General features: G+C 31.8%; 2 protein-coding genes across 2 annotated transcripts in view; both read left to right on the forward strand.

Annotated features, from left to right (window-relative positions):
• Window positions 1–1246: 1246 nt before the first annotated feature.
• LOC113558213 lies at window positions 1247–3076 on the forward strand. Its single transcript, XM_026963709.1, has one exon. It carries the CDS (start codon window positions 1247–1249, stop codon window positions 3074–3076), a length of 1830 nt encoding a protein of 609 aa, XP_026819510.1.
• Window positions 3077–12881: 9805 nt separating this feature from the next.
• Window positions 12882–14997, forward strand: part of LOC113556921 (lysosome-associated membrane glycoprotein 5) — a 28795-nt gene continuing 26679 nt past the window's right edge. The window contains exon 1 of the mRNA XM_026962152.1: window positions 12882–13577. Coding sequence (XP_026817953.1) covers window positions 13526–13577 — 52 coding nt within the window. The 5' untranslated portion in view covers window positions 12882–13525. The remainder of the gene's footprint in view (window positions 13578–14997) is intronic.

Here is a 14997-nt window from a genome sequence, read left to right on the forward strand (position 1 = left end):
AGCTGGCTCACCAGTTGTAGACTTCACTTTCTTCGCGTCTGTAAATTTTTTTTGACAGTAAAAATATGATTAAAGGAGTATAATTATACAAGGGTTATGTTTATATAAGTTATATTTACTTACTTTATTTATATTATGCTTATACTCTTGATACAACTATTAAGATGTTACTATAGGAACTATAAGTCTTTGACTACCGTTTTAAGTACGGTACATTTCACGGTGTCAAAATACTTATAGTGTAAGAAGATACATATAAATGTGAACTTTACTTTGTCTAATAATGTAAGATGAAACTTCAATCAAAAATAAAATTAACATACTTATATAAATAATATTAAATGTGTATAGAATTGAAGAATATTAAAATTTGCCGAGTTAAAATAACCTTTATAATTACTCACTATGCATGGCCTATTATGTTTGTTAATTTATACTTTTAAAGCAACTTATAATTATTAGTTAAATAACTATTATAAATTATTATATATTTTCTGCATTTTTAAATGTTATGCAACTATGTCCAAAGTATATTGGTCTGGTTAGGTATGGTTGGACTCATATGCATATAGGTCATAAAACATATTAATATAGTACTATACTTATATTATAACTGTTTTGAATAACATCATAGTATGGGAGTTTATTACTTTTGAATAAAAAATACTGGCCAATACTCTTTAAAATAAGTACAGATTACACATCCCTTTTAGCAACGACTATAATTTAGCACAATTTTACAATTGTTACTGTTTTAGGTTGCAGAAATGTATCTGTTAAGGTCATAGTATAAGATTAAAAATTGTAGGGTAAAGTCGCCAATATTGGACCGGCTCTTTAATTGGACCACCTCAATTAATCAGCTGTTAAACATAACTAATGATTATAACATTCATACATTTGTTTAAAACCGTTTTAAAACGTCTTTGGAATTATCACATATTGTTATCAATCATCGCTATCAATGTGATATCACTTAATCCAAAAACCGTCATTTTCATGCTGTTTTTTTTAAATATCCCTTAAGCTTTTACAGTAAAATAGGTAAGTAAACTACACTTAATTTATAAATGGTGTTATAAGCAATTTTGTATAGAAGCTAATCGTTTAAAATAATTTACATTTATATTGATATTGAAATGTATTCATTAATTATTCTAAAAAAAAACAAAGTTGCTTGTATTGAACCACCAATAGTTTCCAAAAATGGACCATTCAAATAGTTCATATATTTTATTTTATAGACATGGCTAAACGTGGAAAATATGGAAAATGGTCAGAAGAAGACCTACAACATGCTATCAGAGCATATAGTAACAACATTTATGGTCTCAATCAGTGCCAAAGAGTATATGGTGTTCCAAAAGCTACAATTAAGAGGCACTCCGACAATAAAAATATATTTGTTAATGGACAGAAAAAATTTGGTACACCAACTACGTTTAACATAGACATGGAAAAAGAATTGGTTAGTCATATTTTAGCTTTAGACTCCTTATTTTTTGGATATACTATTACTGATATAAGAAAATTAGCATACGATATAGCAGAAAAGTATTCTCTAAATCACAAATTTAATAAAGAGAAGAAAATGGCAGGTAAAAAATGGTTTTATTTGTTTATGAAACGAAATCCAAATATAGTACTCAGACAACCTGAAGCAACATCGATGGCTAGAGCCAAAGGGTTTAACAAAGAAAATGTTATGAGCTTTTTTGACTTATTGGAAAAAATTGTAGATCAAAATAAATTAACTGCTAATAGAGTTTTTAACGTTGATGAGTCAGGGTTTACAACAGTACAGAAGAAACCACAAAAAGTTATCTCTCAAAAAGGCAAACGTTATGTTGGGTCCATAACTAGTGGAGAAAGGGGTATTAATACCACTATTGTTTGCTGCACAAATGCTGCTGGATTTTATATTCCACCCATGATAATTTTTAAAAGGAAACGTAAAGCGCCAGAATTAGAAATTGGTGCACCTTCAGGTAGTATAGTTGAGATTTCTGACACTGGATACATTAATTCTGAACTATTTGTATCTTGGTTAAAACATTTTCATTCATGTGTAAAATCTACAATTGATGAGCCAGTTTTATTATTATTGGATGGACACACAACACACAGCAAAAATTTGGAGGCATTATTATTTGCTAAGGAACATGGTATCATTTTATTGCAACTACCTGGGCACACCACTCATCGTTTACAACCTCTCGACGTTGCATTTTTCAAACCATTGGGATTATACTACATACAAACTCAAGAAAAGTGGTTAAGACAGAATTATGGTAAAACTATTTCTCAATACCAGGTTACAGGTTTGTTAAATGAAGCGTATGGTCGTGCAGCAACAATAGGTACAGCTGAAAATGGTTTCCGAGGCTCTGGAATTTGGCCAGTAAATAGACATTTATTTGAAGATCATCATTTTATTGTTTCAAATAATTTAAATAGATCTCCTACTCCTAATGAGAATGTAAGTGAAGACATGGAAAATGATCAAGTGTATTTAAACAGTAAAACAAATGATATGGAAGAAAATAAAAATATTACTGTCACTGATAAAACTATAAATAGGTCTACATTTTTGAAAGTTATTGAAGAAATCTCACCTATACCCAAAACTCAAAGAGATACTAATGCAAAACCAAAAAAATCTGCACAAAAGGCAATTGTTTTAACAAGCAGTCCCTATAAAAACTTACTAGAAAGCAGTAGAGCACAGCAAACAATAAAAAAAGGACCACCAAAAAAAAAACTTTTTTCTGCAGCAAAAATTGATGGTGTTAAAACCAAAAATAAAAAAATTGAAAAATCTAAGGAATTAGAAAAGAAAAAGATACTGAATGAACAAGGAAGTCATCATAAAAAGAAAAAATTGAAAAATATACCATCTACATCAAAAAATGTTGGTAATGTTAGTTGGTACTGTCCTCTCTGTCAGGAAGAAAAAATAATTGATATGGTCATGTGCAAAAAATGTTCAATATGGTTTCATGAAGAGTGTTTAGGATTGAATCGTGGTGACACATTTGAAGAGTGTCATTGGTGTACTGAAAAAAGTGACCAGTAAAAATTACTACAGATTCAATATTTAAAATTAAATAAAGACCATGATTACCTATATTTTAAATTTATTAGGTATAAAGACTTAATTATAACTTAAGACTGAAAATATTAATTTTGTAAAATGATTGATTTTAAACTAGTCAGTAAAGTAGTGACTGATAACTTTTAAATTGTTTTTTATTATATTATTCTAAAAATGTTGTTTATTTTTTAAATTTAACCAAGAAGGTATAAAAATGTTGTTTATTTTATAAAAATTACTAGTCAGTATGGTATGACTGATAACTTTTAAATTGTACTTATTATTTTATTATTTTAAAAATTTGTTTGTTTATAAAAGTATCTGTTTTTATTAATAAATATAATGTATGTATATTTTTACATATTCCAAAAGAGATAATTTGATTTAATTATTTCTAATTTATTTATGAACAAAATGTATAATTAAATATTAGGAGTGTATATGGACAAGATATAGGTGGTCCAATTAAAGATATAGGCGGTCCAAATTGGGCAACCGGTTGTCTATGTTGGACCACTTGGTGCATTTTTGAAAAGTAAAAAGATGTTACTGTTGAAACATTAAAAAAAAAAACCAACCATGCCAAAATGTTGTTTACATGTTTAGCTATCATCTTAGTGCAGTTAAATACTTATTATTTTAAATTGTTAGCTGTAATACTCATAAATGTCCAAAGTGGTCCAACGTAGGCAACTCTACCCTATAATACACTTGGCAACGTATAGTTTAAAGTGTATCCTATTTAGGTGCAATATAGAAATTATCATATACGGATCGGGCATTTTATACAATTTCTAAGATATATAATAGGAAAATGTAATAAATGAAATGTTATTTCGAGTTTTAACTATTAAATAACTAAAAACTAAGGAAAATATGATTTTATAAGTTGTACATTAGGTACTATATAAATGATAATTATTATTATTTATTTTCAAAAAAATCACAATTTGATCATGTTAAAATATTAAAAAAATTAATGATAAAAATAAATATAAGACAAATAAAAACACAGATAAATTAAAATTTAAATAAAATTACACAATTAAAAGAAACGGTTTACGAATATTCCATAGCAGTATAGATACTCCAAATATCGTAATTATGACGGTTATCTCTGTATACTATCGTATGGTCATCGGTCGATGATTATCAAACAATTTCAAAGCACTTTTACTTGGTACAAAATTGCATTGTACATTAACTATAACCTAAAATAATTTATTTCCAAAATCTCACTGTCAGAAATGGCTGACAATATTTTGGTGAAACATGTATCGCACAAATAACAAACAGACAATTAATAGATTTATGAGAGTTATAATCGAGTTAAATCTCAATTTGTATTAGGTACCCCAATAGTTAATAATTATCAAAATAAAGTGACCACTATTATATATTGCTATGCATTACCAATACTAAAGACGGCAAACTAAAATAGAAAATTAAACATTCCAATATATTAGCGGTTCCAAACCTTTTTGAAACTATTACCCATAAGTCAGGTTAGATATTAAGAAATACTTCTCCCTCCCCCAAAAAAATTAAGTAAAAAAATAACGAAAACAAATATATATTATGATTATAGTTATAATTTATTTTAATTTTTCAAAGAAAGAAAACAAAAGTTATTACGATTACATTTACAGTCATAGTACACATGACTAAATAGATAATAACTACTTAAAATTAAAATAAATAATTTAACCTTTACCCCTCAAAAAATCGTGTTTTTACCCTCTTTTGGGTAATTACCCCCAGGTTGGGAACCACTGCAATATATTATACATTGATGAATTACTATTACATAATATTATAAGTATTTATTAATAAAACTAATATTTTTACAACTATTGTGGATTACAAATACTAATACATTTATTAATAACAAACATTTTAAGCTCGAAATACAAAACCATTAATCAAAATATAGATAACCAATACTATTGAAAAAAAATAGTGATTAATGACATACAAAAGGACAATGAATAGATCTAAAGTCATCGGAGTGCAGATGTAGCAATATATTACAAACACTACTTTTGTGTTTCAATGTTGTGAATGTTAAACTATTTTAACGATAATGTTTGAAAAATGTACATAAATGTTTAGATATTAGATTTTAATATCCATGTGTAACAAGTCTATAGTGATTATAAAGTATATTAAGCTAAAGTAAATACTGCAAGACCCTATACAATTAATACAGTTTAATCTCATATTTTATTTATTGATTGAAATAATTAAATTAACTTAAATTCATATATACAATTATTTTAGGCAAACAAAATTGTTGTTATTTTCGTGCAATATTATATTTGTTTAATATTATAATGATGTTTTATACATCAATCGACAATTAATATGAACTAGTTTGACTAAAAACTAATTTATTTAGTTTACACTTTACATTATTCATATTTCATTTACCGTTAACTCTTACAAAAGAAAATACGTTGTAAATTCACATGAAATTCTCTCATGAGCAGCTATTTATACTACAATTTACGTTATAACTGCTAAAACTACACAACTAAATAATCTACCATCACTCGAGGATAATTATAGCAGCAAATTAATTATTCATAAGCAAATCTTTAAGGTTACTCGAAGTTTGGTGTATGTGAAGTGTAACAATCATATCTACAAACAAATTGATATTTCAATCCTACTTCATAATACAATGACATTACTAATCAGTATAGTAAAAATAGTCGTTTAGACGATTTAAGATCATTATTCTAACGCATTAAATTCAAGTTATTTCTCAAAACTATAAAAAAGTGAGCTCCTGTCTTTTAATAAATGTTTAGAAAAAATCTTTACACATGGGAATTTTTTCTTATTTTTTTTTTTACCATTTTATTGTAACGGAATATTATACAGTTACAATATAATATATCAACATGCACATGTAATATTTATTAATAAATTATCTATTAATATTTATTTATTAGTGAAATGTATCTCTATGTTTCTTAGTATTAACCTTAAATTATAATATACGTATATTGTGTGATCATTTTTTAACATTTCCCAGTTGGATTATTTTTAATTGAATTGGGTTTTTTTTTTTACAAACTTTAAGGAATGTTTTTCCATTTTAGATCTCTCACGATGCGCGTGTGCGGTAAAACATTTATTTTCTGTTTTGTATTAATATACATTTTCTGATTTCTATATAGTTGAGTGGACTTGTTTGTTAAAGATTTTTTTACATTAAAACCATGTATTTAGTATACAAATTGACAGAATTACAATAATTTCTAATTTAATCATAAAATAAACGTTTTATCGACGTATTAAATTATTGAAACCCATTTGTTAGTAATAGTTAGTTTTTTATTTATTTTAGATATTTTTTGTTAAATGTAGTAATTAATAATATATATCATACTTATTAATATTGAGCAATTAAGCAATTATATAGCGACTTATAAATACTCCTAATATTAAAACAAAATTATTATTTATTATGTAACAAATTGTTTGGTTTGCAATATTTCAATACATTTAAGCAAGTTTAACAACCACGTTATGTATAAAAAATATGTTGTAAAAATATCTTTAAGTCTTACTGGATATTTGGGTAGATACAAGTCGGGTTAACAATTTAAAATGTTTTAAAAATGTGTGTTTATGTGCCTTGTAGATTTTCGAAAAATGTAAGATTCAATTCATTCTAAGAGTTTAATGATACCTGAGAAATTATTATACAATGTTTATGTATAATCAGGGATGTACTCAGAATTATCATATTATAAGTATAAGCATATTTTAATGTACAAAGTATTTATTGTAATGATATTATTCAGACACACAATGTACGTTTTTCAAACAATATTATTTCTGTGTATTATAGTATAAATACCTACTGATAATATCATTAGAAATATAGTGTTTATTTTTGACTTGGTACGAAGTTAAAATCGATGCATTCAACTAAACGCAATCGTATATATTTCACTGGCACACAGTGTGCAGATATCCGATTTTTTGACACATCGTATCCAGATATTTAAAACCGTATTTAAATAATTTAGCATTTAAAAAATTCATGTCCAAATACGTCATTATAACGAGTGCATTATTATTAATTACGGGTCTCGAGGATTGCAAATAAACATAAGTGCTGCTGTTATGACACCGCACCACACAACATATTACGCATTCACGAATGGAGAAGCAAAAATCGTTTGACCGAGAATCGTTATGGACTAGATGGCACGATTAACGCGAAGAAAACGGCTGATAAAAAGTAAAAATTACCTACTCACGAGTAACGTGAAAAACAAGGAAAATAGTCGAGAGATATGGAACTGAAACTCGTCCGGGTTTATATCTTTTAACCGCGGTCCGCGCTGTGGTAGTTGGAAAATACACATTCTGAAAAAATACTCCATGCGAGCACCGATGAGTACCACAAATTTGTGTTATTCGATTATTCGATTATTGATAAAAATGTTGATTGGTTTGAGCAAAACGCCAAAACATTCAGTTTACTTGATTTATATTGTTGGGTACCTACTTATACATAGATGTGCATTTTAGTAAATGAATATACAACACACCTTTCAATAAACTGCATTTTGATTAGTAAACTATGTTGGGAATAACTTTTATATTTCGATTGGTTTGAGCAAAATAGTTAACTAAACTTGTATTTTTGAGTAAATTTATGGTTGTATACAAACATTACAAATTATTACATCAAATTAAACTTTAATAAAGAAAAAAACGAAATATGAACATAAGAGAAATGTAAAGCTCACATAATTTAAATTTTAGAGCCAATAATTTAAATTATTGTTATAATTTGTAAAAAAAACTTTCGATGAATTTTTCAGCGACACACGAGCAAGCCGTACTAGGTCGACGAAAAAAACGTCGGCAGAACTCATAGCCCATAATAATATGCTTATTGATTCTTCTCAAAAAAACAATTACAAAGATAAAAACCGTATATAAAACATCATTTTTCTAAATATATAATCCTCGTGCTGTTATAATATAAAATGGTAATTTGACATCGTCAAATATATTTTATGTATGAACTTTCTGTTCTGTTTTAAACAATCCTAAACAAAATGTTATTAAAATATATTGACAATTTACATAACAAAAAATACACATATAAACTCAATGTAGGTCCGATATACCTAGCGTGCAAACAACTCATAATAACTCGTATTCAAATAATGTGGCTCACTGTGAAAAGCTTACAGACATGATAACATTATAAAAAAAAAATGTGAGAGGTGGTTAATTATTTACCAGTACAAAGTAAACATCTTTGAAAGCTATATAGCGAACAAATTCCATACACCATAGCTGGAGAAACAGGGATGAGGTATGATGCTTAGTTCACGCTAAGTGCCTTTTCCGAGAGGTATCAAATATTTAATTAAGTACATTTTACACATTGACATTTAAATAAATATTTAACTTAAGAACAAATCGGTAAAATAACCGTTGTTTTTACATAAACAATATTTACTTCATTATAGACCAAGGGATAATAATATTTTAATATTGGTTTCAAACGAGTGATTGATTTTTTTTATTTTTTTTATCTTTTTTATTCGGGCTTAGTGGCGTTTTTCATCTACCTAGGTACTTTAATATCATTATACTCTATATAATTAATATGAATCCTTACAACTGCATAATTATCCCAATACACTTGTGCATCCGTATTCGTATTAATCACCGATTTCCTAGATAATATTAAAATAATTAAAATAACCAATTAGAATAGGTATCTTTTTTAAATACTTATGAGAATTTATTTAAAACTCATCGTGTGAACCTGTTTACTCGTATGCAAAAAATAACGACATTAAAAGACTATTACTAATAAATAAATACTATTGTTGAATTATAAATTAATTCATTAAGTGAACAATTAACATTGTACTATCAATGTATCTATTAATATATGAAGGAAATAAAGCTTACATTTATTTAAATTTAGGAAATTTATTTAAGATTCTGAACAGAACAATGAATGTATTGATCTTAGAATGATGTATGTATGGGTTTTTTTTTGTTTATATATATATATATATACGTTTGAAATTCAAAAAATGCTTCGGTTATAGACATTGAGGGTGTTTTTTGTTTAGTTCGTAATTTTATGAGGTCAAATTTAAAAAATTATTAGTATTTTATAAATAACGGGAAAACAAAAAATAGATTTCGTATATTTGTGTAACTTTAATACGAATATAAGTTATTTAATACTTAAATTATTTTAAATTAATTCAACTTATTTATTATACTACCAATTAATAATAAAATAAATTACTCTCAAATGGCAATGTAAAAAAACATATCATAATATGTACTTATTTAGTAATATAATGTGCTGATAGACCGTCTGCTCAAAATCATTTTTCGTACACATTGATATATAAATATATATTATTGAATTCAAATTTCACACATCCATTATACAGTAACCCGCTCAACGCTTACCGTGTAACAGAGTGGTACACACTTCTTCGCCTTTTTTAAATATAATCTTATCATAATTTTTTCATTATGATATTAATTTTAAGTATTAATTGTACTCATTAAACATCTTGTATAGTTTATAAATCGATAAGTACCAATAACTAAATGATTTTAATTATTTTTAATTAATGCATGATATTATTCTTAACACCTAATTGTAATACATCTTACTTCCTGTTGTAAATAATTGCATTGTTATTTAATATATAATTACATATAACCCATACAAATTAATAATTAATATTCATCGTCCAAGCATATATAGTATATACATACATTAAACCAGTACCTATCAAATGATGAATTCCCCGATTTTATAAAAAATATTTCAGAATTGAATAAGTATACTCGACGTATTATTTATATTAATTAGTAATAATTTCCACAGGTTACTATTCATTTGAGCTAATACTAATGTAAATCATAACTTTGCAGTTGTACTGTCGACTTTTTCACCATTCACTAACAAACAACAAAGAAGGGCATCGACATTTGACACTGATAAATATTGAATAAAACTGATAATGTAACCAAAATGTATTGAACTCTGGGAGTAGGTATATTATGTTTCTTTTTTACAATACATTTAATGACGAGTGCACATAGTGCACACAATAATAATGTAGTTGAACCGTGTTTTCGATGTTTCGATAACAATATCATTAATATATCTAGCGACGCATTCGTCAATTTTGTCACTGGTGGCTTTTGAGTTATCGTGTACCGTAATTATATTGCCACCATTTATAAAGTTTAACATTGATATTTATCTAGTATGTATCATTATTTTTATTTAATAACATTACATTTACAATAAACGATATAATGTCGTCTGGTATTATTTATTTCAATTTTTAATTAGATACCTGGTGCAAAGTGAGACGACGAAATAGTTTACACCGTGGCAAAATATAAAGGTTGTATTTTATATTATAAAACTGAAAATCGGTTCATTTATAAAACGTATAAATTGAGTATATTTATGTATTTTAATATTGGATGAGAAACGACGATTATTATAGGTAATATTAATCGACAGTTTTGTTTATATTACCTAATTATGTACGCAACACAAGAGCTCAGATAATTAATATTCCCGATATCAATCTATTCTAGATAGGATTAAAATTACATTTCTACTGAAAAACTCGACACTGAATAAATGCGGCCAATTGATTATTATTGTTATTAATAAACAAATAACCTTCGTTTGTGTTTACAATAATGAAAAACGTATGGCAAAAAGGCGATTGCGAAGCAGCGGGTAAGATGTTATATAATATTGTTACGTCCACATCGCATCGCATTGCAGTTCATATCCATTGCCGATATATATATATATATATATATATATACACACACATACGTATTGTAATGAAATGTTCATAACCATTGTAACGGACGACGATCATTTAAAATCGATCTACGTGCAATGTTTTGCGTATATTCTATTTGCATAATATCATGATATGCTCGCACACAATGTATAAGTCATGAAATGTATTATGATGTTATTGTATAACTGGAGTGTTTTCGAAGCAGTGGTGGACTTAGCGTCAGGTAAAGTAGGCGGTTGCCTAGGGTGGCATATTTATTCAAAAAAATGGTGATAGATTATATTTTAATAGATTTATTGTATTGGTATACTATTTTCTTGATTAGAACAGTTTGTGATCATAACCAATAATTATTGTCTAGTATCAGCCTTTATGTTTTTCTAGTAGTTATGTTAAATATAAGTACTTATAAATACGTTTTCTCGTTGATAAGTTTAATGGGGCGGCAAAATGAAATTTACCTAGGGGCGGCAATTGTGTAAATCCGTCACTGTTTCGAAGATTGAAAATCAAAGTTTCAGAATTTATATCTATACAATATATAGATTGTAAAAGCGTGTGTAACCAAAGCTTATAGGTTTAAATCCAAAGCCGGTTCACTAACCTAACCCAACCCAAAACGAACGAACCCCGCAACCGGCTCTGGCGATTTGGGCTAACGCGATCACGTGACCCGTGCATGGTTTCGCGGGGGCGGAAAAGCGAAACGAAAAACGCACCGGAAAGCGGACGGCGGTCGGCGGAGAACGCGAGAGGATCAAATTAAAAACGAAAAAGTTCGGCGACCGCTGCCGTCGAATGGCCCGCCTCGAGCGCCTTCGGCGTTGTCGTCGTCGTCGCCTTACACACACACACACACACATTCACACATTCACCCGCACGCCCACGTACAACGCATGCACATACGTATACGCGTTAGTCGCCCGAGTATTATGGTACGACGACGTATGTAAAATCCGTGTGGGTGCCTGCGACTTACCGCCGTCGTAGGCGGCCGCGCGATGACGCACCGAGGGCGAGTACACACCTGACCATCGCGGGGGTGTCGGCGACGAGTGGTGGCGGTGGCGGTGGCGGCGCGAAGAAGCATACGGTGGCAGGGGCACGGCGGCGGCAGCGTAAGGGTTGTTGGGTGAGTGAGAGCCGGTCGCATACACCGAGGAAAACCCTACACTACTACTACACCAGTGGTCGTTGGTGATACGCGCGCGCCGTCGCCGCCCACGCCGCCGTCACCGCCACCGCCGCATCGGTTCGTAGCTTTCGGTGAGGGCGAGGTCGGGCCGGCACACGTTATGATATTGATTCGGCGCCGCGCGCGAGTGTACACATTATAATAACGTGCAATCTACGGGGGCGCGCGGGCTGTACGCAACTGCATTCTTCGTCGTGACGCATTGTACCGCCGGAGTGACGTTCACGCGGTTTTCGGCGGTATAAACCCACGTTATTATTTGTGCACGCTTCAATAGCCGTCGCAATTATCGTCGTATCTATTACGGTCAATTACGACTCCGAAGCGGTGGTCGCGCGACACCGTTGACCGCGACCCTCGGCAGCGGCCGTCGGAAGGATGGGGAGGGGGGAGCCTATGGAGCGAGAGAGAGGAAGCGAGAAATGTATACATGAAAACGCGAAAACGTTCGTACGTTATGTACGCATAGACCAAAAAAAAAGTTGGCCTCTCGACTGCGGAATCTCGCGGTAGACAGGCGTTTTAGATTGTAGCAGCCGCTCAGGGGTGTTACCCGCGCGTCGATACACAAAGAGTTGGCATTTTTTTCTCTCCCAATTTTTCGCCCATCCACTCGGCGCGCCGCACGCATTGCACACGCCGCCGCCGCCATCGCCACCACCGTCGCGGTTGTCTCATCGTTGTCGCGCCACCGCACGCGCAGTTTCGTCCACGCGCACGAACACCGCCGTCTGTCGTTGTCCTCCCCGCGCGTCGTTCGGATAACGATTCTAATTTACCCCATTCCCGCCGCAAACCTACCCCAAAACCGTTTCCTCGACAGTAATTTAAAGTATAACAATATTATTATTATTATTATTATTACTATAATAATATAATATCGCGGATTCTGTCGTTCCATTTTACAGCCGCACAATAACAGCGCGTTTACCACCATCGCCATCGTCATCATCATCGTCACCATCGTCGTCACCGCCACCGTCGCTACCGCCGCCGCCTAGGCCGCCTCCTTCAGCGCCCCGACGCCGACGGCACCACCTCCATCGTTGCCGCGATCGTCGTTCGATCGACGACAGATTCGTGCGGACGGTACACGCACTCACACACACGTACACGCGTGCGCGCACACACACAACACACACGCGCACGCGCGCGCGCACACATACACAAACACGCACACACAAGCTAGCACGCACCTGACGCCGAGCACCGCACGCCACTCGCACACGCACGTCACACCGAAGCGGTCGACGGCCGCCGCGCGATATCCGACTCAGTCGACGGACGCAGTTTGCACCGGTACCATCTCACTGCCGCCGCGGTTGCCCACCGTCTCTCGAGAGCCAACCCCACGTCGTCGTCGGAGTAACACGCGGCCGCACGATGTCCGTCGCCTACCGGTCCACCGCGTCCCGATGCGTTCTGTTTACTGCAGGTAAAAAATAAAATAAGAAAAATCGCGATCGGCTATACGATGTCGTGTTTTTATATCGATAGAAAAATTTTTATCGTTATTACATTCTCGCGCATCTCACGATTGTAGATCGTACGTAGATTTGGCCCCAAATATATTATAGCTGGACCCGCTCTGCACTTACGTCGTTTGTCGTGTTGTGGCGTGGCTTTCGTCGTATCAGTACACTTCCAAAATTAGGCCTCCCTTGACTTCTGAAAGTGACACGACTCGACAGACGACATGGTTGCAGCGTACCCGCTGATTAATTGACCGTAGTGTTATAGGTAGCCACTGTTTATGACCAATGATGGTCGTATATTATATTACATATTATTATTATTATGGTAGTTATCAGTAGAAGTCGTATAATTGTTTGTCGTTTGTGATATCTGCAGCGACGATCACCTCGCACGTCGCGTTGAACTTTTTTCTTTTTTTTGTCTTATTCTCTACCACCGTCCTCCGAGATTCTTCTCTCGCCTCATGAAATACGCATTTCGCGGGCTACCTAACCGGTACTACCATCACACTCGTTTTTATCACGTCCTACGAGCAGTTTTCGAACGAGACTGGTTCGTATCCCGCGAACGATAACTACCGATAGCAATCGGCTGCTTTATTTAGCTGCTTAACGCTGTGAACTAAATACCTAGTTACCCAAAGCCTATATCCGATTGCTTTCAGAGGGCTATGATCCACGACGCTGCGTTCCGTAAACACAAACACGGTATAGCTATAGTGAATGTATTATTAGGTTGAATAGTATGTTTACGAATTACGATGACTAGGTACATTATAATATTGCCATTATTTGTTTTGCATTACATATTACAAACAGTTTACTCGACATCTGCCTTTAGTATAATTTATAATGATATTAATTGTTATTAATTACGTCTTATGTATATTGTCTACGTATGTCCGTAGATCATGTTATAAAATACATGAACGGCAAAATCCTTTTCATATTTTCATTTATTAGGTACACAGATACACCCAGTATAATAGTAAGTAATTGCTAGCTACTTGTTATCAGTTTGAACACAAATTTAATTTGAATTTGAATCGAAAATTTACGTTATTTTGTATTTTATTCTGTAAAATTTACTATTCTCGTGGAATTATAATTTATAATACTTTATATTATGTATTCTATTGTATTACTTATTTGAAAATGAGTATTGAACACGTGTAGATTACTTTTATTTCTTAGTAATTCCCTTAATTTATATATATAACTCTATTATATTATATTTAATTTGCTTACCTAATTAGTTTATAATTAATATTAATGTATTATTAAAAAATAACATAATATGTAAGTCCGTAGGCGTGATTTGGACAATTTTGATGGGGAAAAAACTATAGATTATATTTACTAAATCTAATCTAGGGTATA

Source organism: Rhopalosiphum maidis, chromosome 3 (assembly GCF_003676215.2).
Source record: "Rhopalosiphum maidis isolate BTI-1 chromosome 3, ASM367621v3, whole genome shotgun sequence".
NCBI classification, from domain to species: domain Eukaryota; kingdom Metazoa; phylum Arthropoda; class Insecta; order Hemiptera; family Aphididae; genus Rhopalosiphum; species Rhopalosiphum maidis.